The 26041-nt window shown below is 39.7% G+C and overlaps 2 protein-coding genes across 4 annotated transcripts in view; one reads left to right on the forward strand and one right to left on the reverse strand.

Moving 5' to 3' along the window:
* cables2b (Cdk5 and Abl enzyme substrate 2b) lies at positions 1–24849 on the forward strand. Its single transcript, XM_084014476.1, has 10 exons — positions 1–894; positions 11507–11602; positions 14913–14990; positions 15866–15974; positions 16097–16265; positions 17884–17981; positions 19181–19287; positions 19421–19540; positions 20114–20198; positions 20866–24849. The coding sequence occupies exons 1-10, from the start codon at positions 287–289 to the stop codon at positions 21010–21012; spliced, it is 1617 nt and encodes a 538-aa protein (XP_083870602.1). The 5' UTR covers positions 1–286; the 3' UTR covers positions 21013–24849.
* Positions 24799–26041, reverse strand: part of LOC311016640 (uncharacterized protein) — a 3750-nt gene continuing 2507 nt past the window's right edge. For 2 of the 3 annotated variants that reach the window (XM_084014480.1, XM_084014478.1), the window contains one exon: positions 24799–25188. In XM_084014480.1, coding sequence (XP_083870606.1) covers positions 25084–25188 — 105 coding nt within the window. In that variant the 3' untranslated portion in view covers positions 24799–25083. The remainder of the gene's footprint in view (positions 25189–26041) is intronic. The other variant, XM_084014479.1, reaches the window with a different exon arrangement.

Consider the following 26041-nt stretch of genomic DNA (forward strand, 5'->3'; position numbering starts at 1 on the left):
GTCACAAGATAAGGCTAGGAATAATTAAAATACACTGTTTCTTCATCTTAACTTTTTTTTCTTTCGTCCATTCTTTGCCGTTTTTACCTCTCAGTATGCTGTATTTACATTTCTGTAACAGAATGTGTAGTTAACAGTGTGGCGAATTATACGTCATTGCGTCTTCCCGCCTGGACCAATGAGAGCAGAGGAGGGCGTAAAATCGTCTCGCGCCGGGTAAAAGAGATTTGACAGTTGCAGGTTTCGAGCTGATCCTTCGGTTGACTTCCTCAGTGGGACGGATACCATGGCGGCGGCGGCTGCTGCTTGCGGCCAGCACAGCGCTGCGATAACAGCCGCCGGAAAAAAGACGCATAGTAACAGGGAATACAGTCGGAGGAACCGGGAGAACTCTCGCCGGAGACAAGCCGCTCTTTTATTCCTTAGTAACATCTCCCTGGACGGGCGTCCAGTCCAGAGTAATTCAGCCGAGCATGTAGGAAGCCGCCACCACAGAGAGACCGACTTGGAGGGAGCTGACCCAGGCTCTGCGGCGGCGGCAGCGGCCGGGTTGTGTCCGGAGCTTGGTAACAATGGCAGCTACGGGACATTCCTCAATTTGCCAGCGGGGGTAAGCTGCGGGAACGTCATTCCTTCCCCGGCATCGAGGACGGGACTCCTAAACATACCGCCTATCCTCGTCCTGCCATCGGACACGGGGTTCAACGATGTCGGGAGCGCCGAGGTGCTGCTGGAGTGCCGCAGAGGCTCGTTCCCTTCGCCGGGGAACAGCAACCTGCTCTCGCCGTCCCCGTCCAACGCCAGCCTGCTACCGTCGCCACTGGGTCCGCGGAAGTCTTCCACGCTGCTGTCAGTTCAAAGCTGTAACTCCGTGTCCTCGGAGCCGCGACAAAGGTGAGAGACACACGCCTATGTGTTGTTGTTTTTGTGGGGGTGACATTCCACCACTGTTAGCTTGAAAGTCTCAATGTTACCTGGAAGTTTCATAGAGGAGGTTGAAGTCACAAGCTTCACTGGTAGACAGTGGCCGGGCTGTCTGGGTCCAGTTGAACTTCGGTTCAGAGTACTCACACTTATTCATTCACACGCTAAGGGTCATGTGGACCGCTATACGTAAACCCACGATGCCATGTTTATGAGTTGTCACTTTACCCGACTGGAGGTACAAGGGAATCCGGGACATTCACTGTAGACATGTAAATGCACTGAGTCATGTCTTTTAGCCCACACATGCTCAGGCGATCTGCTCTTCAAGACAAGATCATGACTAATGCCTGTTGACTTTGGGAGGCAGCCTGGTGGTGGTGTGGTATATTAAAGGTTATGGTCTGGATAACCTTTATGTAACTACCATAAAATGAATGTGAGCTTTTGTAAAAGATGCCAATTCCCATTGATGCTGCTGTTGTCGGAAATTATTATTATTATTTGTATATATATTAAAATAGTTATTAAAAAAGTTATAGCGTGTCATGTGTGACCAAAAGTCTAAAACCTCCAAATAATCAGTTTACAAGTATATAAAAGGAAGTGGAAGTAGGAAGTGAGAAGCTGGAAACCAAAGAGTGTTAATCAAAGAGTGTAATCGTGTCATAATAAGGTCATGGACATGACATTTGAGGGCACCACCGGGCTGTGTAAAATTATAAAGGGCATTTTTACTGACAAAATGATTGATAAATTAATCCAGACAGTAATTGGCGGATTGATTGATAATGAAAATAATAATTGTGGCAGCCCTAATTCAATTGGATATCGTAACATAATTAGAAAAGCATCAAATACTACTATTCATCTTTTTAAATTGATTATCAGAAGTTGGAAATTAATTACCTGTTAACTGACCAATTGATTGATTGACGTTTGTTTCAGCACTCCTGTATTTAAAGTTGCTGCACTGAATGCTTCAGTCAGATTCCTTTAGTGTTCTTTACTTAGTTTTTGATCAAATAGCGTAACTAATATATGCAAATCCTTCTATATCTTTAATAAGACATGTTAAATACTAATGCATTTGATACAGACATATTTTGTCATGTTTTGTATGATTATGTGTTTATGCACATTAAGATATGGTATTGAAGCCTATTGTTTTGGCATCTTGACCAATACTTTAACTACATAAAAAGATGCATATGCACCATGGTCATTACATGTAATTTGTTTCACTCTAATACTGATGCAAATAATGTGTTTTTTTCCTTGCAAAATTATTGTTTTGTTAGCTCTAACTAACAAGCATCTGTGAGTTGTTTTTTCAAGACTTGCAGATACTCCTCTAAGTTGATCTTATACTAACGGAAATAACATCAAAATAGCATATAGTCTGAACAGTAGCTGCAGGCCGAGAGTTTGAATACAACCACCCTCCACTTCCCTTAGAAGACATCATTTCAAAAAAAGTTTGTAGTAGCTGGTGGCTTTGTAAAGGGGAAATGAAACTGGGGACGGTTAAATACCGTCGGACAACATGAGTTTGAGGTGTTGTCTGTGGCACAGTAACCCAGAATCATTTTGTTTGGGTGTTTACTACAGTAACACAGGATTAGTTTGGATTTTTTTCTCTGCTGAGAGAGGGACATTCAGACAGATATGGGCTGGGTGAGAACAGAAAGATGAAACGGAAAAATTTGCAAGAGATTCAATTTCCATAACTGTGTGAATGTAGTGTATCGCGATGTGAGTTTCACAGTGTGTGTGAAGCATACTCACCTGGCAGTGGTTCAGACTTGCGGTGCTTGTGTTACTGCTGATGGATGGATGAGTTTCGTCACCATGCTGGCAGCGTGTCGAGAATGTCCACCCGGCTGTGATAATGACTGCTTAACCTATTTACAACTAACAGGCTGGGAAATTACCAGCAGATAACAGCCCATCAGACTGTTGTACTGACCACTAACCCATCTACAGCTCCTGCTGTTGGCGTGATGCTATAATACAGTATTTCATGCCAAGGTGTGTGTGTGTGTGTGTGTGTGTGTGTGTGTGTGTGTGTGTGTGTGTGTGTGTGTGTGTGTGTGTGTGTGTGTGTGTGTGTGTGTGTGTGTGTGTGTGTGTGTGTGTGTGTGTGTGTGTGTGTGTGTGTGTGTGTGTGTGTGTGTGTGTGTGTGTCATCATTATGAGATCATGGATTCAGTGACGTAGAGGGTCATAGTCTTGGCACTGATGTAATGAGGGTTGGGATTTCTGAATTTGGTTTTGGCATTTTCCCGCGATGACATCAGGCCCACTCGCTTATTTGAAAACATTTTGGGATACGTTTCAGATTCTCGCATCTAAATTAGTTTCTTCTGGGGCTCTCAAAGGTTCCTTTATTGCTATGAGGAAATACAATGTAAGAATATTTCATGTCCGATAAACATGGAAAAAAAGAGGAAAAACTAGGTCAGCATGACCAACCATCTCAGTACATAACTGTCAATAATGCACGGCCGTGGGAGATCATATCATTATGTTCCATGATCCTGTATAATTTGATCTCAAATAAAAAACAATAATAGCAAGAGTATTTATTCTCAGCAGAATACTATGGCTTCTGTCTTTCAAGCCATCACATTGCACGTTCAAGGTGATTTTGTCTTGATTTTGGCCTTGAATTTTGTTGGAGCAGCTTTGTTCCTGAAATATTGTGTGCTGAACTTTGTTGACTGAAGCAGAAAACCTCAGATTCAGCACAAAACACTGATTAGACACACCCTCTGGACTAACACACACCTACACCAAACCCAATGAAGGGATGCTATGTGACTGACATCATCGTGTGTGCGTGTGTGTGTTTGTGTTAAAACATGCATGGCTCTCCAGTGAAAACATAACGCCACTCCCCTCCACACCCTTAACACACACGATTATCTCTTTCTTTTAGTCTGTCAGAAGGAAAGTTGTACAATGTGGAAATGTTCTAAGATTTCCTTCATCTGTTATTGTTATTGGCGTGTTTTCATGACTTTTGTTTCTGCTGCCAGACTGCATATGCACAAATTATCATGTGAGGCTCATAAAAGTTTTCAGCTAACAGAGGCTAACTGTAAATCCATGGCTGCCGCATTGGGACCTTCCATCTTTTAATGTTTTTAAAACGAAAACCTCACTCATGACCCTTCTGTGAAAGTTGACATACTGTTTTAAGTGTGAAAACCTTCCAATCCACACTATATAATGTGAGCATGAGAGCTCACTGTGGATTACTTTAGAAAACAACTTAAGAACTCTACAACTTTAGGTGTGGAACTTTTGACAGGTTAATAAGGTTTAAATGTAACACTATCAGTGAGAACAGGCCACAGTCTTCCTGTAAACATGTGTTTGTGTGTGTGTGGAGGTGGTCTGGTTAGATAACGGATGCTCATCACTGTCAACGCACACACACACACACACACACACACACACACACACACACACACACACACACACACACACACACACACACACACAAAGAAAGCCTTATCAGTCACATCCAGTTTGTAGAATTTTGTTCTCTGTGAACATTTTAAGGTCCCCAACAGGGTACTTCTTCTGCTTTTAGTCCCACGTTTTTGTCATTATTTACAAGAAGCAAAAGTAATTTGAAAAAGTATGCTGTCCTCCAACGACACCCTGCTTCATATTCACATAGTGTTTCACACTCTGATAACTTCAGTATAACCAGATTTAATTAATATGGTCTGTCACACAACCAAAGTGTTATGTCACATTTTAATTATAATCATTGTGCGAAGAACAACCACATTAGCAGAACTGGATTATACACATTAATCTACTAAAGATACTTTGGCCTGCACCAGGGTGCAATTGTGAGCTTTCACAAAAGCCTCAAACAATCCACCAGGCAAGAGCACCAGGGTTCATTTCAACAGAACCGGACAAAAAAGATAACAAGTAAATGCTTAGTTTTGTGTTTTCGTGAAGAAGTCTTGGGGGGAGGGGGTAAGAAATGGAGGGTTTTTCTTCAGTAAATCATGCAGGAGCAGGAGTCTGTTAATCTGGTGATGTAAGACATACATCTGTGTGTATGAGCGTGTGCATGTGTGTCTGCCAGAGATCCATGTAGTGTAATCTGTGGGAGGTCCAACAGTCTGTCCGTGTCAGAGGTATGGACACAGACGCTGTGTGTGTGTGTGTGTGTGAGAGACTGTGACCGTGTCTGTGCCTGCGTCCACACATACTTTAGCCTCCCCTCCATCCTCTCCTCCACACGCTGCTGGGAGTACCACGGTTTCACCGTGCCTTCCTCCAGACTCCACGTTGACCGTATACAGGGAAAGAGCGGCGCGCTCGTTCCAATGCGCCACGCCGTAACAGCACATTCCTCCGCTATTTGTTCATATCGTCATGGACCCCACAATTAATTCCCCAGTGTTGAAATATTTTTAAACAAGCGCTCTTCAGTTTATAACTGCTCTTTTGACAGCTAAAATCTTGGACATGCCAAAAATCCAACTGATTGAAAGATCAGTCTCTCAGACAACTAATCCTTATGATTTGGCTAGATTCTACACTCAGTTGAGGAAATCCTGAAAATCAAGGCATAATCTGCATAGTGTCTACAGTATGTTTAAGTGAATCTGAAGCTGTATGTGCAATGACATGAAACTTAAGATAATAATTAAGTCTCCAACATCCTTTTTAGATCTGTGAAAATGGTATATACATCTCCACCACAGCAAACAAAAGGTGCAGAACAACAAACTGTATGTGGCCTAATAAGGTCTGTACTAATTATTAATAATTAACACAAGACTCTCTTCCTTTTTAGTTAAGAAAAGTCACAACATGAAATCAATATTTTGCGCAGTGCAAGGCATACCTGTACACAGAAACATCTGCAGGAATGGGTGATTATGTATTTACTGATGAATCTATGCCAGACGAATCGGTCAACTCGAACTTGATGGAGTGGGTGGAATCAAAGGTCTGGAATCAGGCAAGGAAGAGTCTATTCTGAGCTAAACCACTCTGATCAGTGGAAGCTGTATATGAGGAGGAAGCAGCTGTTAGCTCACCCATCAAGATCCAACAACAGCCATCAATCTGGTAACATTATATTCAGTGTAGTTTGAGCTCAATTCACACCATTCGTTCATATTTAACTTTAACATTTTAACTTTGAATTCACTTTGTCCAAATTATAAAGATGCCGTTTGTGAATCTAGATCGTAAACAAATGACAACATGAATAGGTAAAGAGAGTGCTGCGACATCTTTTTAATAAGATTTTCAAGCACACAGTGTTTGTTTGCACTGGTTTATTCTAAGATAAAACAACGGCAGCTATTATTAGCTGTTGCTTATGTTATTAATGGAGCCGTTCTTGGTGTTTGAAGGACATTTCAGTTTGTATTTCACATTATTCTGTCATTCTGAAACAAACAGTCAGTGCTGTTTAAAATCAAGTGCTATTGATTTAATAATTACTATAGCTGCTGGAGCTTAAAGTACCTTTGATTATAATGATGCATCATTGATTTTATTTGGACTTGCAAAGTCAGTAGTAACTAAAGCTGACTGATAAATGTAGTGGAGTCAAAAGTATATTTGAGCCCCAATGGCTGCTTTGTTTCTTAACATTTGCATCTTCTCAGCTCGGATACAATCAGCTCTACTGAGAATTGTGGCCGTTGTAGTTTAAAGACTGACACTGATTTGAAAAATGCATTTTATCTGTTACATGCTAGGTGAGTGTACAAAATATATTGTGCTTTGAATTTAACCTAGGACCTGAATTTAGCCTTTTCCTTGACATTAATAAAGACATTTACACCATAACTTTGATGTATAAAAACGCAGGAAATAAAGTGTTTGGAGCTGTACCCCCTGTTTCATATGCGGAAAACATATTTTAATCATGTCATTTTAGTGCTTCTGTGCAGGATTCAAAGATGAACTGATTAGATATTGGAAGTCAAAAGTCAAGGTCATTGGGAACTCACCATTCTTGTGAACCCCTTGAGCTAGTTTCTTTCACTGTGACTTAAAAAAAGCACATTTATGGCATTTATGACTCATGAATCCATATTATTATCATAATAATAACATTCCTTTTCCTGTCATTTATTCTTTCTTTTATTTGTTGTTGACATCAGAAATATATTTTTTTATATTTAAGTCCTGCTTAATCATTGTAAACTTTATTGGGGGGGGGGCCTGATGACCTGATGTGACTGCAATGTGGAAACATTTTTGCTGTTTTTGTCATATATTCAGAAAATCTTCCCAAGTCTAAAAGTAGGTTATCTGTCCAGCCATCATCATAATCGGCAGCAAGGGGAATGGCAGACTGGATTTTTCCATTCCCACAGAAGGGAAACTTTCCACAACCTCCAAGAGAGATATAGCAGGCTGGTTTTCTTGTAAATGGGCCACTCAGACTTTTGTGATAATGGGTCTGCAGATCCACAGCTCAGATACCGGAGCAGATTTCGAAAGACTGGCGTCAGCTACCACTCTCTTATCCAGATATTGTTGATGTTTATGAATGCAGTGTTTTCCTAATGACAGCTTCCAAAGCTGAGAAATTGTATTGTTTAGCATTTTGCTGTCAAACCTATCCCGTTAAATGTCACTTCTGGAGAACTTCATGATCATAATTGTGTGTGTTTGTGGTTAAAGTTAGTCCTAATTGTTATGTTAAGCTGCCAACCATATATCTTAAACACCGGCGTTATCATTATCATGATCGCCACCACCATCATCATCATCGTACGCCAGGGGTAATGACCGATGGGCCCTTCCCATTCCCACACAATGGACACATTCCACAACATTCCGGAATGCTGCGGAATGGTGGTTCCCGTGGAAATTAAATGTTGAGAAGATTCCATCATGTGACCGTGGTGACAGTAGACATACCCAAGATAGAACAATTATAAATAGAGTCTTTGGTTAATAATATTGGAGAAGTGACAGCTGAGATGATTCGCTTCTGGGTGTTCTTGCTTTTAATCTTTATTTTTATCCAAAAGAGGCCGACTGATCACACCTGAAAAAACACTGAAAAATATTTGGGCCACCAAATACAGGGGCTTGGTGGCCCGTGAGGCCAGAGCTTAAACCTAGATTCAGTAGCTTCAGCAAGAAATGTGTTGATTGTTGTTTTGGGCTGGAATGTTAAAGGACCATCAGAGAAGCATCCAACTACCCAGATGTCACTGTTGCATCAAACACACACACAACTCCCTCAAACATCTGCTATACCTTGTTAAGAGTGCTGCTGCTGACTGACAGTGGAAAGTTAATGTGTGTGTCTCCATGTGGTGTGGAATCACCAGGTCAGCCATAAAAAGCATTAACAGATGATCTCTCTCTCTCTCTCTCTCTCTCTCTCTCTCTCTCTCTCTCTCTCTCTCTCTCTCTCTCTCTCTCTCTCTCTCTCAATCTCTAAGCATAAGTGGATTCATGTTTGTACTGTGTGTGTGTGTTTTCACAGTCGTGTATCAGTTCTGTTTCTTAGCAGAAGGTCTAAAGCCCCAAACAAACTGAAAGTGTTGAATCACGTGCCACATTAGTCATTTAAAAATCGCCCCTTGTGTAGTTGTCAAGCAGAACAATGATACTGGCTCTATAGCCCAAAACAATTATTTGTAGTTTTTGTTTTTGAAGTTTTCGGTTTCTGATTTCTCAGCACTGGAGGTTGCTGCTTGGATGTGCAGAGCTGGTAGTGGTAAAGTGACACCATCACTGTTTTGATTGGGTTGGATCTATTTGGTCGGTCACATATATTTTTTCCTGTATGTGTTAAGTAGGGGTGGGGGGGTAAAATCGATTCTTAGATGCATCGCGATGTGGACGTGGTCAATTCTGAATCCATTCAAAAATCGATTATTTGTATTCCGTATTGTTTACGGAACGCAAAAGGTGGAACTGAAATCCAACATTTACACCGAAAATTTTTAATCATTCATGGCTGAAATAAACACTATTACTGCTTTGTACATGTTATGGAAGTTCCAGACACACCTGGGGAACTTACGGCGTCCTGTCTGAGTTTATAGCTTTACCCGGAGGGGGATCGGTGAATCTCATAGAGCTGTAATCACAGCAACTATATCAAAAAAAGACGCTGTGATTTAATTACAATTAACGGATAAAGAGTATGCTGACGTAACGACAATTAGTAAAAAAGTTAGAAGTCATGGTTTGTTAAGTCTGTCTGTTAAGACGATACGCAAATAACTTTAAAAATGCTTGTTTTAGCATTCGGCTTGCTCAGAGCTAAGCTAGGCTAACACCATAGCGGCTACGTAAACACTGAACATCACGTCGTCTCGGCCTACATACGGCAGCGACCTTGTTGTTTGTTCCACGGAAAGTCTCTGGTTTTACTCATAGTTTGTTTGGCTCTGTATGAAACGTAAGATACTATCCCACGGCGCTGGGAGACCACAGACCGCTACGTTGTGATGTGTTGAAATGCAAGCTGCATTGATTATTGCATTGAAAGATTTTACTGTTTTTATATAGGCTACAGTATACTGTACTATACTCAGGGATATGCTCATCGCCTGTAACAGGAGGACGTTGTGTTCATAGAAAGTCAGTTCTACTTGAAAAGCATTTTCTTTAATAAAATATTAGAGAAGGTAATTAACCTGTTGATTTTCTTTAATAATGATCACAAAAGTAGAAAGTGACTGGCAAATTGGGTTTAATTTTTTATTATCATGCATTGCATGCAAAATTGTTTCATCTCGATGCATCGATAATTGGTTTATAATCAAATCGTTGACCTCTGAATCGTAATCAAATTGAATTGTGAGGTGCCAAGAGATTCCCACCCCTAGTGTTCAGACTATATGCAAAGTGTTATGTCGGTGTGGCGTTAATGTATAATTGCAATATGAGCTGTGTGGAGAATGTGCTCTGAGATTATGCACGATTATGCATGAAATGTGAGTGTTGACTTATAAATGCACACTGCGCATAAAATGACATTTTAGCTGCCATGTAAGTGCGTGTGTGTGTGTGTGCGTGCTGATGTCTTAATGTTACGTAACTGCTGTGATGTCAGTGAGCTGAGCTCCTTGGCCTGCTTTCACGTCGAGGTCTGTTGTTTTAATCCACAAGGTCGACACAGCAACATAGCCTGGCTCATCAACTGACCTTCAGCAGACAGTCACAGACATGGAGACACATGTTGTTTGTTCGGAAACAAAGAAATACAAAACATAACGTGTGTGTGTGAGGTCCAAGCTTTTGCTTGCTTTGTTGACATAGCTGGGCTTGCCGTGCATAATTTTAGTGCACATTAGTGCATGTGAGATTGGCACCACTGACTCTCAGCGCCGCTCTGTGCTCATAGGGCGGTTACAGCTGATAACAGCGTCCTAACCAACAGAAGTGTAGACTACGTCAAATGTTTGTAATCTGTATATACAGCAAAGCCACTTTATAAACTCAATAATATCTCACTGGAAACAAATGTAAAATAAAATCATAATCCTGATATCAAAATATGAGTGAACTTTCTAAAGAATGACAAACACAGACATCATTGCTTCCTCCTGTCCTCTGTCCTCCACCCTCTGCTTATGTGAACCAGCGCTGGCAGATGGAGGAGGGGCTGCTTTGTCTCAGCTAGCAGCTAAGTTTACAAGAATTTGCCACATTTTAAGAGACCGTGTCAAACTTAGCTAAACAGTTAGATTACATACAGGAAGCTTTTGTTTTAACTTGTGTCGCGAAGGGTTACATTGAGCCTTATAATTTATGAAGGTAATAAAATAATGGAGAATCCTTAGTCTGCATCGGGTCGGCAGCAACTTCTGACTATCCTTATCAACAACAGTGCAACACCACTTCCCTCCTTCCGTTCCATTCTTCACAATAAAATCCCCAGACAATTGCATCTGAACCCTGCTTACTAGAAGTAGCTTGAAACCATTCAGAGTTTCTTCACTAAGAGGCAACTGAAGAAAATAGCTAACAGTTGTTTTTTAGTGTTAAACCGAGACGGTGGATGAGAGCCTGCGGACAGAGAAGATTAAAATATGAATACATGCATCATGTTTATGCTTGATGAACAGGTATATCGATCATATTGATTGATTGACATTGTTGGCTTTGAACTTGGCAACGGTTTTATTGCATTTACTTAGAGGAACGAGCACAGTGTTCGTCAACCCCTTCACTTCAGTGTCTCTGCCGTGGCTTCTCTGATCTCCTGTGTTTGTATGTTTGCGTGACAGAAGGTTCAGCGTGATAATAATAAATAATATGATCTTTAACCTCAGCGCCCATTTAATACCAGGTTGTGGTAACCACCCCTAAATAAAATGACTGTTCTTATTCATAGCGTACAATAGTGTGTATCGTGCATGTTCGTATGATGATGACGATGCAAACTCGATTTATGAGCAGCACAGCTATATTCTGTCTGTTTAATAGGGTATGTTGATTTGTACATGCTTTACTCCAATGGAGAACACGACCTTTGTCATATGTATTCATGATTTACTGAAATGAGAGCGATACCCTTCATTTATGTCCGTCTCTCTCCCTCTCTCCCTAGGACTCGTAACCTCTCTGGTGGCTCTCCAAGACCTCGACACACCAAGAAGATCCACTTCATTAAAAACATGAAACAATACGACACAAGAGGCAGCAGGTGGGACACACACTTTCTGTAGTGTTTGTTGTTCTTTGTAATGTCACAGGTTTACAGACAAGAAATATCAGTTTAATATTAAATGGTAATCCAATAATATAAATGTTATTTTTATCCTGTGACCTGTTCTGTAACAGTGTGGGGTTTAACCCCCTTGTTAAAGGTAAAAGTTGAAAGTAGCACACTTCATATCGTCAAATCTTTGCACAAGTTGACCAATTTCCCTTGTTGTTGTTTTTATTTTTGCTCAATTTCTTTTCAGGGCGATTCCTGTATTCTGCTATTCTGAACACACCCAACTGAAAAAAATGCCTAAATGTGTATGTTAGTGTTTATTCAAAACCACAAACTCTGTTTTCTAACCTGAAATATCTCTCTTATATCTTTTATTATATATATTTTACTGTATTTATAGTCATTTAATGGATTTGTTTGACACATTTTGACGGAGGGGGCATAACTTAGATTTTTCCAATATGGCTTCCTAAAGTAAAAGTTTCTTTAACTTTGAACCTTTACAAACTCTGCTGACGTGCAGAAGTGTGCAGCCTTTACTCTACAGGGGCAGAGGAACTCAGCTGGAGCCTGGACAGTGCCATTTTGTCCAGTTCTTCCTCTATTGTTTTCTATTCTTATCCTGCCTTGCAGGGTGTATAAATCAGACCTCTGGGTCAAAGGAACGCAGGCGTACTCATCAGATAATTATAGACTGTGGGCTGATTGTTTTAGAATAGATCCGGCTAAGAGCAGGCAAGTCACGATGTCATCACGGAGAAGAAGCAGCAGCTTGCAGAGAAACGTAAATGATAGAGTTCTCTGCATCATGGGAGATTTTAAATGGTTCACCAAATATAATTCTGTATGCCAATATAAGTGCTTCCAGCAGTGATACCGTTTTAAAGTGTCGGAGTCAAAGTAGTACAGTAGTAAGTATGTCATTAAAATGAAATTTAAAATGAGTGAATTGCTGTCCATCAATATAGCTATCACCATGAACCTGAATGTAAAGTTACTTTATTTATTTTTGGAATTTTTAAAAGTAGAAAAAAAAGAATAATAAAATAAAGTAGCTTCATGTAATCAAAGTGAGTGACAACTGAACAAAAACAGCCTACGGTAAAAAAAACACAAAGAAACCCCTGAACTGCATCCTGTGTGATAATGAACTTTCCCTAGATAGATACAAGTTAATAACATAAAGTCACTGGTCACACTCACTTGATTGGGCAATGCTGAATTTTCTAACCCGGTATTGTTTTCTGCAGTTTATTTGAAAAAGATATAACGTTTTAGGGTTGTTGACTACGTTTCCTTCGTTTTTAGGGGGCGATTCTTCCTGTAGCTCAGTAGTTACAACCCCTGGGCCATGGGTCCAGGTCCCAGTTGGATTACTCTGGTGTTTTTCTTTAAAGTTATCGTGGAATAATTTGCCCCGAGTGTTATGAAATGTGTGGTAATAAATGGATGTATGGAGGAGGACAGAAGCCTCACCAGAGTCACGTTTTCAGCAGGCCTGTTGTGATGTTCCTACTGTTTCCACTGAATGCCCCGGCGACTTCCTGCCCTTCATTTTCCCATGCATCATAGGGAACAAGCAAGTGTGTGTGTGTGTGTGTGTGTGTGTGTGTGTGTGTGTGTGTGTGTGTGTGTGTGTGTGTGTGTGTGTGTGTGTGTGTGTGTGTGTGTGTGTGTGTGTGTGTGTGTGTGTGTGTGTGTGTGTCAGCAGCACACACAGCCAACAACAGCATTAGATCCAAACTCAATCTGTCTCGTGGGAGAGATGGATGAAGAGGACAGAGGACAGTCAGTTTTTCACGGTCCACAAGTTACAACGCTGTTTAATTAGTAGTGATTTATTCACAGAAATATCCCACATTGATGTCCAATTTTCCAGCAATCGGCGTCGTATTTAGTTGTTGTATGAACAAAACTTTGAACCGCAGACCTTTATTGACTAAAGATGCGGTAGCTTCCGTTTCACTGGGATTTTAAGTTTTAAAGTCAAACTATTGTTTGTCCAATTGTAGCAAGCAGTTGCTAGTAGTCCTGGACCAACCTATATACTGGACACACAGAGATAATTTATTTGTCATGCCCCGGGTGTGCAAGGGCCACACATTGTTTAATCCAGGTTATGTAACTACGTTTGTAGATTCCCGGCTTTCTCTGCCAGTATTCTGCTTAACCGCAGAGTCAGTTGGTGTCTTAGTTTGATTTAGCTAAATTTGCTTCTGGCAATCTCACGATTGACTTGATTTTATTTCTGTGGTCAACCTCAGTTCTCTGTGGAGCTGCAGCTTAAATACTGTGTGGTTTTTAACCCATAATGCTGTCAGGGAAACTTTAAATCAGTGATTTAATGTTACCATTGGCTGCATATACGACTAGAAGGGTATATATAGAAGAGAAAAATATTCATCATGAGCATGATACACTCTAAAACAAGTGTGTTTATATTTTCACACACTGTGAATCATCTTCCAGGCTCTTTGGTGCCTGAGCCAAGGATAATGACTGTAAACATTTTCCTCTGAAACACAAACCGGGCGTCGGTTGTACAGTTTATTCCCCACTGGGGTTCATACTCCAGAGGATCGGCAATAACAAACACACACACACTTACTTTGTTCCACTGAATCATCATTATAAAACGTCATTAAACAGAGTCTCTGGTTAAGGTACAGGTGGAACACTTTGGTCAATTCGAAAATTGTTCTCACATTTACCTCGGTAACTTGTTTTGAATACACCTCTCCTCAGCTTAATTCTTTACACAAAAAATAAGTTCCATAACAATCACTATTTGACATTAAACTTGTAAGTATTTGATAGAAAAATCAGAGTAAAATATGCCATTTTCATATCTGTTGCAACTATTGAAATAATGAATATTAGATAGATTTGAACATATTGATTCTTTTGTATAAATATTCATCAACGGGATATTTTATGGCATTTCTCCAACATTTGAGTCATATTATTAATCCAAGTTTAGTTACTGCCTTGACTTATGAAATGGACTGTGGAGTCAGGTTTGTTTGTACTTAAGGAGTCGGCGGCAGCATGAATGAAGGAATTAGAAGGGAATTGGTTATTAGAGTTTTAATATCGCTTTTGATTTATTGTGCAGCCGTATTTTGGAGTTGGTTTTCTGTGTGTTTAGTCCGCTAAAAATGTGTGATAAGGGAGGTACTCCTCACCAGTCATTTTACTAATCACCTTGACCATGTTGATTCTTACTCTTTAATGTCTAAAACAGGACAGATGTAATAACAACTGTGTGTGTGTGTGTGTGCGTATTGTCTTTCAGAATCGTGCTCATCTGTGCGAAGAGATCTCTGTGTGCTGCCTTCTCTGTTCTGCCCTACGGAGAAAGCTTCTACCTCAGGTTGATGAACACACCTGCACATGCTCACAGGTTTAGATCAGTGTTGGAGAGGATGAAGGAGGAGGACAGTTTTAATGGTAGAGCTGGCCACAGAAAGAAGAGGGAGGAGATGATGTGATTTTCTCACTGAGTGACGAAGACAATTGAGTTTCTGACCCCAACATTTTTTCTCTGTTTTTGGGTCTTAAAAAAAAAAACGATCTACTGTTTTTTCATTTATCGATGACAACTGAATTATTGATAATCTGATGATACGTGGACCTAAAATAGTTTACACAACCATTTACAAATAAACATGGAGCAAATGTGCATTTCTTCTGCTTCTTCTATTCTCTCTAACATGCACACACTCAGATACAGTGTATAAACCCAGCTGAAAATACAGATGTTATTACAGTTATGTAAACTAATCCCTTTCTCTCTATTACGTTCACACACAAACACTCACATGCGCACACACACACACATATTTTCAGATGATAACAGATGCCCGTGTGCATGCTCATCATCACGCCACACACTGTAGAAAGTATTAGTACACGGGGAGAAAATAATCCGTCATGTGCACACAGATTATAACACACATCAAAGTATTTCTCCTGTGACACATACGGTACTAAACATCAATGGTGGCCCTGAGGCACATTGCATTTCTGAAACTCCCCAACTCCTCTACCACAAGATCAGTTTTTCAAGATGTTCTATATAAGCATTTAATAGCCAATGACTAATTAGGAATACAACAGTCTTCTGAATCCAATTCATCATGTTGTGAATCTTTTATCTGAGTTGTCCTTAATCCCTGAGGGTAAACCTGCTGCCAGGAATAAGTCTGTTCTCCACCTAATCACCACTGTCTCTGTCCCTCTCACCAGTGACCCTACGTTAAACCATCCCAGGAGGAGGCACTCGTCTGGTAACATCTCCACCACCCTGGAGATGCTGCCGGGGCTGGAGGGTTTTCAACTGGACACCTACGGCAGGGTAGATTATCACACAACTGCTAACACACATTAAGACAGACTCAGGTAGATGTTGTTATGAGCAGGGAGGTGGGTTTTTTTATACGTTTAGATGCCATGAATGAATCTCTCTTTCCGTCTCAGTCTGTGTCCTATGCCCAGTTCCTGTACCCTACTAACGCCCTGGTGAGGCAGAAGACGTCATCAACCAGTGACCTAACGCTGCAGATCCCCACTTCCAGGAGTACACACAGCATGCCGGGCAGGAGCTGCCCACCCAGCAGGCTAAACAGCACTGTGGGACTGGACCTGGGTAATACATACATGCACACACACACATTGTTACATCTGCCAAGGTTATGTTTAGGGTTTGGTTTGTCAGCAGGATTGTGGCAAAACAAATTGCCCGATTTTCACGAGACTTGGTGGAAGGGTGAAGCATGGGCCAAGGAAGAACCTCGCCAATCTAGCCAACTCACTTTCATTGAGTTGGAGTTAGATGTGGCATTTTGCCTTGGCAGAGATCTGTGCTCTCCGAGTGCGTTTCTAGATTCGATCGCATAGATGTGCCTTCGCTATACCCCTACATTTTTGCTTTTTGACCTATTTTGTGTTAGTTAACATGATGAGATATTTTTGTGGGTGGAGCGGGATTGGAGGCAGAATAATTCTCTGAATATGTACATTTGCTAGCAAGTTTTGTTGGCTTGTTTTTTTTTTTTTATGGCAGAGTAGAATACACATTTCTCTCAGTATGTATTGGCACTCACTCTCCAATAGGCTGGATGAAGAGAGTTGTTGCAGCCGTGCTGGAGTTCTTGTTATATTTGAAACACATGTGTATATGTATGTATGTGCAGACTCTGTATCTCATGCTTCTGCTATCTATACACAACAACACACTCAGAGGGACAGAGCACCGTATTACCCTCCAAACCTCTCTCTCTAATCAGGAACCTTTCATTAACACAACACAGCTGTGTGTGTGCGTGTGCGTGTGCGTGTGTGTGTGTGTGTGTGCGTGTGTGTGTGTGTGCGTGTGTGCGTGTGTGTGTGTGTGCGTGTGTGCGTGTGTGTGTGTGTGTGTGTGTGTGTGTGTCTCTCTGCTGATGCACATGTGTGCATATTGATAGCAGGTTTATATTTTAGTATTTTTGTGACGCGTTTCTTCAGTCTCTCAAAGCTGGTGTATTCACACATTGCATGTACATAGAGCCACAAAGGCATCCAGCAATTTAGGAGTTAAATACATCAATACATCATAAAATCAAGTGGTAGGTGGAGTAATTTGAGAATGTGGAGAAAGGCTAGCAGTCCTTCCCTGCTTCCTCAGGAAGGGAGCAACGTTTCTGGGTCTTCCCCCTGCATAACATCTGTCAGAAGGCACAATGATATACTAATACAAATCAAATCAATCTATAGATTGAATAAAAACCACCCAACTTATTAATTGTTGACTTTTTATTAGAAAGGACTCCACTGATTTAGCATTGAGCTTCTGTTACATCGTCAGACTCAGAAAAGATTAACCTTCACCAGAAGGGAAATTCAGTTGTTGCAGTAGCACAAGTACATACATAAATGATATAGTAATGTAACAGTGGTTTATAGCAGCAGATATGTATGTACACAGTTTTCATTTAAAAATGTTATTTAAAATTGTATATGATTAATTAAAGTTAAAAAGTAAATCAAAATCAATGCAGCAGAACCTGGGACATTGACAAAACAGGGTCATTTCTGATTTCATTTTCTAATTTCATTATAATTCTGGTGTGTGTGTGTGTGTGTGTGTGTGTGTGTGTGTGTGTGTGTGTGTGTGTGTGTGTGTGTGTGTGTGTGTGTGTGTGTGTGTGTGTGTGTGTGTGTGTGTGTGTGTGTGTGTGTGTGTGTGTGTGTGTGTGTGTGTGTGTGTGTGTGTGTGTTTCCAGCTCTGGAGGATGTGACAGATTACGACCCTAACCTCCTCAGTGACCCCCAGTGGCCTTGTGGGAAACACAAGCGGGTGCTGATCTTTGCCTCCTACATGGTAAGAATATTAATAATTAGTTCAAGCATGTACTGCATTACATATTATTCTACAATTTGATTTGAAGTGTCTTAAAATAGATAGAAAGTCACTGTATTTTTGTGTCTGCCGTAAACATCTAGCAGCCATGTGAGATATGACATCGGTGTTTGGTAGTTTTGTTTAATGTCTCTCATTCGGTTTCAATTCTGCATCTGGTTCCCACAACTGTGAGATTAAGAGCAAAATTTCTCCATGATTTTAATTCAGTGAGCAGAATGAGTGAGTGAAGGAGACGGGCAGAGAGAAAATAAAAAAAACAACAGTAGTGTAGAGTAGAAATGAGGATTATGGACCTCCGAGGACAGAATGATCACTACTGAGAAAAGAGATGGACATCCATGCATACGCATGCACGCAGCTCTTTTTACATCAAAGTAATTATCCTATAGGCAGCAGCTTAGTTTTATCCCTGCACTGAGATGAATTACAAACGATGGGCAGACGCACACTCCTTATCATTGCTGTTTAATCCATCAGAGAAGCTTACTGCTGTGTTGGGCCGCCTGGTCACTGATCTCGCTGTGTGTGTTTCTGTTAGCGTGTCTGAGCCCGATCGATCTATCAGTCAGCTGATTACAGATATATCGTCATCCGTGTTTATGTTATCTAACTGCACCAATATCAATGCTTTGATTGTTATTGTAATACTCATGTTTGGCCACAAGAGGCTAAAGTGCACAAATACCCCATGTTCTAAAAAGGACTAAAAGCATTTTTTAAGTAACTTAGAAAGATTGGCGAAACCTTTTGTTCACATGTTCTTGATTCATAAACACAGGAGTTAAAACAGTTTAGTATAGATTCAATTTAGAAAATGGATCACAAGAGTTTTGTTTCTTCTTTTGTGTCTTTTTGATAGTATAAAAAAATGATGTGAGTTAAAATTACTTTGCACTAAACACTACCCACATCAAATACCAATAAAAGTACATGGATAAATAATATGTATAACCATGACTGTACTGTTTGCAGTATGTGCTCAGAGTTGAGCAGTCGGTGCATGAGGTTCATTTACATTCAGTGACCACTTTCACATGACTACAAATCTCTTCTTCCCTGTTTATGCATTTTCCTTTTCCTCCACTCCCTTGCTTTTGTCTTGTTTTTTCCATTTTCTTTCCCTTTCAACACAACTTTTCCTCTCCTCTGTCTTCCAGACAACAGTAATAGAATACGTCAAACCATCCGATCTGAAGAAAGACATGAACGAGACGTTTAAGGAGAAGTATCCTCACATTAAACTCACTCTCAGCAAGATACGCAGGTAGGTATTTGAAATGAATCAAAAATAACTCTCAGATTGTATCGCGATGATGGAATGCTCTGTAATTTTTACAGCCAGTAAGGCTTTCCTGAAACCACTGTAATCGTTTTTCGTGACTCTCTTTGTCTCACAGTCTGAAGAGAGAGATGAGGGTAGTCGGGGAGGATTGCGGCATGCAGCCCGTCACTATCGCGATGGCGTTCGTCTACTTTGAGAAGCTGGTACTGCAGGGTCGACTCAATAAACAGAACAGGTACTTTAACATCTGATCCTCATACAATACGACAGCATGCACAGTAGGTACGCTTGAACTTCGTATTGCTTTTTAACACAACAGATATGCAGCAAGGCTCGTTCATACACAATACAGATACTATTTGACAGTTTAGGTGAAGACTGAACTAAAGTATTAATACTGCAACTACTCTCAACGCGATTAGTTGCATATATATATTCAAACTGCTGTGCTGACTATCATGTCGGAGTGTCTCTTTTTTGTTTACTTTGTTAAAAACATCCTTTTCTCTTTTTGTAACACAACATACCAAAAGACAGCCATGCGTCACTGAGTGAATCAGTTAAAAGGTTAAAGTCGTTAGACCAGGGACAGTTTAACCTAAATGAGGGGCTTTAGTTTCATTGTCATTTGGTTAAGATTTTGGAACAAAACATGAGGATATCATTTGGATGTCACCTGTTAATATTGATTAATGTTAGGTGACTGAGGGATTCTAAATAGTTGTTGAGGTACAAACACAATAAATGTGACCTGTTCCTGATTAGCAATCATCGCATTTGGTGCTGAGTTAATGCTATTGATTTACAGGAAGTTGGTGTCAGCGGCCTGCATCCTATTAGCTGCTAAGATCAGCAGTGACCTCAAGAAACAGGAGGTGAAACACCTCATTGATGTAAGTCTCTCACACACACACACACACACACACACACACACACACACACACACACACACACACACACACACACACACACACACACACACACACACACACAGTGTCACACCTGTCAGTCAGCTCATGTTGCTCTCTAATTTTAGCTTATCACAGAAAACAGAAATGTCAGGATAAGTGACCATTTTTTCAACTGTAATATGGTCCTCTTAATACACATCATGGTTGCAATTCTTTAATAACCATTTTTAATAACCTTATCAAAAATTGTTGATTTGATTAGTCAATTGACTGAAAATGAATTAATAATTTTGTTAAAAATCGAATTGTTGATTAGATAGTTATCCGACACATTGAAAGTCTAGCTGCTCAATCTGACAGGTCTTATTTTTCATGATACTTAAATCCAAAAACGGATAAGATCATTTTCAACTGCGTTCTGTGAAGTGTTTGCACCTCAGAGCCACCGTAAGGAAGTGATGTAGCTCACCACTGAATTTTAGCCTCAAAAGGTACAAAATCCATAATTGTATAGGCCAATAAAAAAAAAGAGCAAAATAAAAACAAAACACAATTATTTATTATTATTATTATTATTATTATTATTATTATTATTATTATTAATAAAGTATTACATCTGTCTTGAATGCTTTGGTTTGTGTCTTCGTAGAAGCTGGAGGAGCGTTTCAGGATCAGCAGGAGAGAGCTGATATCATTTGAGTTCACCATCCTGGTTGCCCTGGAGATGGCGCTCTACTTACCTGAGAGCAAAGTCTTGCCACATTACAGAAAGCTGATGCAGCAGCAGCAGTCATAGCAGTGATCCCCCCCTCCCCCCACATTGTGATGACACCAGAGTGACGACTCGCTGATCGATCGTTCAGCAGCAGGACTGATGCCTGGCTCAACGGCACCATTGCAATCACAGAAGGTCATATTCATCGTAACACTCAAAATTTCTTTTTTAAAAAGAAATTATGTTATTTGTGGTTTGGTTTCCATCACTTCTTCTCTGCAGAGATTGCTGGTTGAAACTAATGTAGTAGCGTGTTTGTAAAGGTGTGTTCAGCAGTTTTCTAAACTCTCTGGGTCTTTTATTTTTTATTGGCCCCATACGTACACATATTATGAACTGCAAAGGTTTCCCTTCAGGTTTATCGCTCCACCTGCACCCTGTGTTGAATTTTTAAAGGATAGTCTCACAATTTTTTTAAACCATGTTTAGTTCCAAACTAAATCTAACCAGACGTGCCATTTTCAAAGACATTTTCATATTCTTATCCAATCAAATTGCTGCCATAGGGTTTCCAAAATGTAACTTCGAGTTCACTGCCTCTGTACACTGTAGCCCTGAGAGGTCACTGAGACTGTGATAATGAAAGAATCTGACATAAATGCCAAAAATAGCCCTCCCTATTTAGATTTTTTTCAGTTGACAGTCAGTAAACAAAAAAGCTTTCTGCATTTGACAATCATGTAACTGCATTTAAAAGCATCTTAAAACAAAATTGCTCGTGTTGTTTTGCTACTTAAGCAAAGTAGCATATACTCACTTTACTGTAGATGACATTATTTATCTTTTTAAGTGCCTTGCCTTAGGGCACCGGAATAATAATTCTTCCTATTTTGTCTGTCCTTGGATGCAGGGATTCAAATGGGCAACTTTATCTCCACCTCTCTTCTGTATTTTGACCTCTGTCTTGCTCTCATGTTGTCGTCCCTCCACTAGTTTGGTGTGAGCAATCAGCAGACTACTGCTCCCTCAGGTGGTCACAGAGGAGCAGTGCATCCTTCAGACACAATGTGAGGATGAGAAGCTTTCAGATTGCACTGAAACCAAGGAAACCATCGCTGTTGTCATTGTCTCTGCTGCAATGTTGACGTCCTTGAAAATGAGTTTCCCCCTTCTGTTTGCTTTTTTGACATTTAATCAATTGTTTGAGAGAATTTGTGACTGATTTATTATTAATAATATCAACTAACAAAACAGTGGAGGTTGTAAAAACCGATGGGTGAATAGACAGAGCAGCTCACGTAAGGCAAAACAGACCTTTAATGACTGATATTATTATTATTATTATTATTATTATTAGAACAACAAAGAGAACTTTCTTGAAGGGAACTCACTGTAGCTACAGACTTCCGCATTATGTCTGCATTGTGATGCAAATTCAACTACTAAAAAGACCTTCCTGTTCATGAACTACCTTAAAAAACTCAAATATTATTTATTCTGTTTTTACTGTATCATAAAGGGACAAATATTTAACCAAACTGAGGCCTCTAGCGAGTTGTTGGTGCCTGTTTTTCCTCCATGCTGCAGCACGAAAAACTGCTGTCAGGACACAGTGAAACATTTTATCTGCTTCACCCGAAGCCAAAGTGGGCATTTTCTTTTCAAAGTGGTTACCATTGGTTACAGGCGGCCATGTTGGAAGAGAGACGGCACAAACGATCCCTGTGGGGCCTCTGTTGTTTTTGCACTTTTGCCTTTTTGCTTCACAATCCTGAATATTTATTTAATCACTAAGTAACAAGCTGAATAATATTTTTCTACATAATGTGTTTCTACGTAACAATGTGCAAAGTATGTTATTGTATTATTGTGTATTGAAAATTGACCGAGTCACTGAAATGTATTTAATGCAAATAATCCTCCAGATGAAGAATCATGTTTATGATGAAACAGTCAGAGCTGACGATGCAAAGCAGGTAAAAAAAGTTGTTTTTTTTGTGTAAAATATTATTCTTCATCTTGAGGCTTTTTTTTTTTTTTACATCAATGTTCTTCCTTTGATGTTATTTTCTGTCGAGTGTTAAAAGGGACTTTGTTGTATTTTGGAGTCTGGGTTCGTTTGAGTGTTGGAGCAGGAGAGCTGATGATGTGGACTTACAACAAACTCGTTAGCTTTCAAGTCGGGTAGGGTTTTGTTTTTCAAACAAAATGTGTTCTTTCCACCGGGCCATTCATCTGCACCCTTATGCATCTTGCAAGTAGACAACCATGGGAAAGAGGGGCAAAGCCAGTTTCATTAACGTGTTGAACTAATTAGCAGGGCTGCACCCAATAGTTTGAAGCTTCATTCATTTAACATTTGAATAAAGTTAAAGATGAGGCTAGACTAATCAGTCAGTGTTTCCACTCGCCGTGCACAAAAGAAGGCCTGCAGTGACGAGTTATATTCTTAAAGGATGTAATTGAATGGAAAAATTAGAATTTAGGATTTTGTTTTGACTTTTTTTTTGTCATAATGCCATAAAATATGACGACAGACATTTGCTTCGGTACATGGAAGACAGAAAAGAGAAATTGTTAATTTTTTTTATTACAACAAATTTAATGGAAAACCATGTATTGTTTTCTGTCTCTCAAAACTCAACAACGCACATTAGTTCTTACTGAAGATGTAAAAAAAAAAAAAAAAACTCACAAATATGTGTATTCCTTTTAAAAAGGCTTAGTAATTTCTTGAAAAAGCTGGACACTGTAATTTTTAGAGAACTTGATTCAAACTGCAGTAAATGGTGCACTTATTGGGGACTATTTTTAGCAGTGGATGAATCTACATGTTGTGCTAGTGAGTTTTCTGTGGCCCAGAGGAATAAGATAAGATCATGCTTTGACACTAAGATGTGCTAGTAGATACATTGATTGTTGGTTTTGGGCTTTTCATGAGACAATATTGACAATTGACAATAAGAAAAACAAAACAAACTTGCAACAACGGCATGTTCCGTTAAAGCCGGGGGTTTGGGTCGCATTTCTCTCTCCTGCAGTTTTCAGAAGTGAAGAAGAACCCACAACTTCAAGTTTGCACAGAGACACTTTCGAGCAGTCATGTATTTAAACTGTTCTCTTTGTGAAATTCATGTCAGGAAAAAGTACATTTTGCAGCAGGACTTCCGTTATCAACGTTGTTATATGAAAGATGTTCAAAGAGGAAGCACTATTACAAAATAACTACACATTAAATATAAGACTCTGCTTGAGAGTACAGAGCAATATTCCAAAGTAGACTTCTCTAAATTAGAGATTTGTAATATTGATTCTATGCAGCATTTATTCTGTCAGCTGACCTTCATCCTCCTCCTCCTCCTCCTCCTCCTCAATGTTTACCTGTAACGTGCCACAGCATTTATTTTCACCTCTTTTATCCAAACCTCACATGTTGTGTTTAGTTTGTTTTGTATCAGGTCATTATTATTATTATTATTATTATTATTCTTTTTGAACACAGACTGTAAAAGGGAAATATTTACCAAGTGTTTTGTCTTCCTTTTGTTATTGTTTTTGAATGTTAAGTTAATAAATTTGTTTTTTGTATGTTTTTCTTAGATTTCTTTTTTATGGACAACGTGGACGAGCCATGTTGCAATTTGGCATGTGATGCAGAAAGAGAGAGAGAGAGAGAGAGAGATGCAGGGAACTTGAGAACAATTAATAATATTTTTTGTAAAATGCATTTGCAGTGTCTTTTTGTGCTGCTGCGTCGGTGGTTACACTGCGTGGTGACAGTTTGGTATTCAACACAAAAGTGAAAGATTTGTGGATGACAATATTTTCTAAAAGATAAAGACCATATACTGTTTGAACTGCCAATGCTCGATTCATGTCAAGTTTATTTTCATTAAAACATGTGAATTACTACTTGAATTTGCCAAAGTTATTTAACAGATGTGCACATCAGCTGGTAGTCATTTGTGTTTGGATTATCCTGAGCAGCTGAGACAGTGTGAACCCCAAATAACAATCTAAATACTTTAACGGTAATGTGTAATTTGTACTTTGGTAATTACCAGCCTTGAAGCTACAGCTGATGTAATGTAACAGTGGCGTACAGAGGAGGTGAAGCGTCTTCCGCATGGCTGCTGTCCAAGCTCACTTCTGTCATGGGGACAGAGTAGACGACCTAATCTGCACTGCCACAGGGAGGCGCTGTTGATTGAGGAGCCCTGTACTGTGGGGGGAAAACAAGAGCTTTAATCCAGAAGTCTGAAAGAAACCAAAGAGAGATCAAAGCTTATCACTTAAGGATTGTATGTATGTATGTATGTATGTATGTATGCATGCATGTATAGGACGCCAGTCTATCAAAAGGCTGACATGTAGAGACACAAACATTCACACTCACATTTAGGCCTATGGGCAATTAAGAATCATCAATTAACCTATCCCCATCCTGCATGTTGCCTCCATGCATGGACTGTGGGAGGAAGTCAGAGAACCTGGAGAGAACCCAGCTAACACAGAGAGAACCCAAGACCGACAGTGGTACCCACTACTGGACTATGACTTTTTAAAATATTTTTGCTATAATGTGAATTTTTAATTTCTTTTCCAACATACTTGACTCTTCTTTTTTTTTTTAAGTTTTTTATAAACAATTGTGTGTCAGGTCAAATAGCGCAGGTTGATAGAAGACTGCGTGGAATACCTGAGTTTGACAATTTGATCCGGTAGAGTGCATTTTAATTTCTACTACCTAAATTGAAGAGGTCAAAATGTGCAAAGAAGCAATAGTCACATGTGTCAGGTCAAATAGCTAAGGTTCATAATAGTGTTTATAAGCACAGACATCATGGCTTAAATCCTTATGAAATTCATTAAGTTGTGAGGTGTCACATCCGATGACAATGTCAAATATATGGTGACATTTTTAAAGTCCGCTATTAACAAATAATGTATGTAAAGAAGCAGGGTGTCTAATTAACACTGAAGCTTTTGGATTCCATCCTATCTGCACATTAAACATGTTTCAAAGAGGGAGGAGGACGTCTCATTTCCTCTGCCGTACAATAAAAATGTGATTTTAGCAGGTGGAGTCTAAAGATTCTGTTTTCTGGAA

The sequence above is a fragment of the Eutrigla gurnardus genome, assembly GCF_963514095.1.
Source record: "Eutrigla gurnardus genome assembly, chromosome: 8".
Classification (NCBI taxonomy): Eukaryota; Metazoa; Chordata; class Actinopteri; order Perciformes; family Triglidae; genus Eutrigla; species Eutrigla gurnardus.

Excerpts from the sequence above, each read along its gene's own strand:
- cables2b (XM_084014476.1), top strand. The coding sequence starts at position 287 with ATGGCGGCGGCGGCTGCTGCTTGCGGCCAGCACAGCGCTGCGATAACA. Across the intron at positions 11,603-14,912 it reads TACGACACAAGAGGCAGCAG|AATCGTGCTCATCTGTGCGA; the intron begins GTGGGACACACA and ends ATTGTCTTTCAG. Across the intron at positions 16,266-17,883 it reads CACTGTGGGACTGGACCTGG|CTCTGGAGGATGTGACAGAT; the intron begins GTAATACATACA and ends GTGTGTTTCCAG.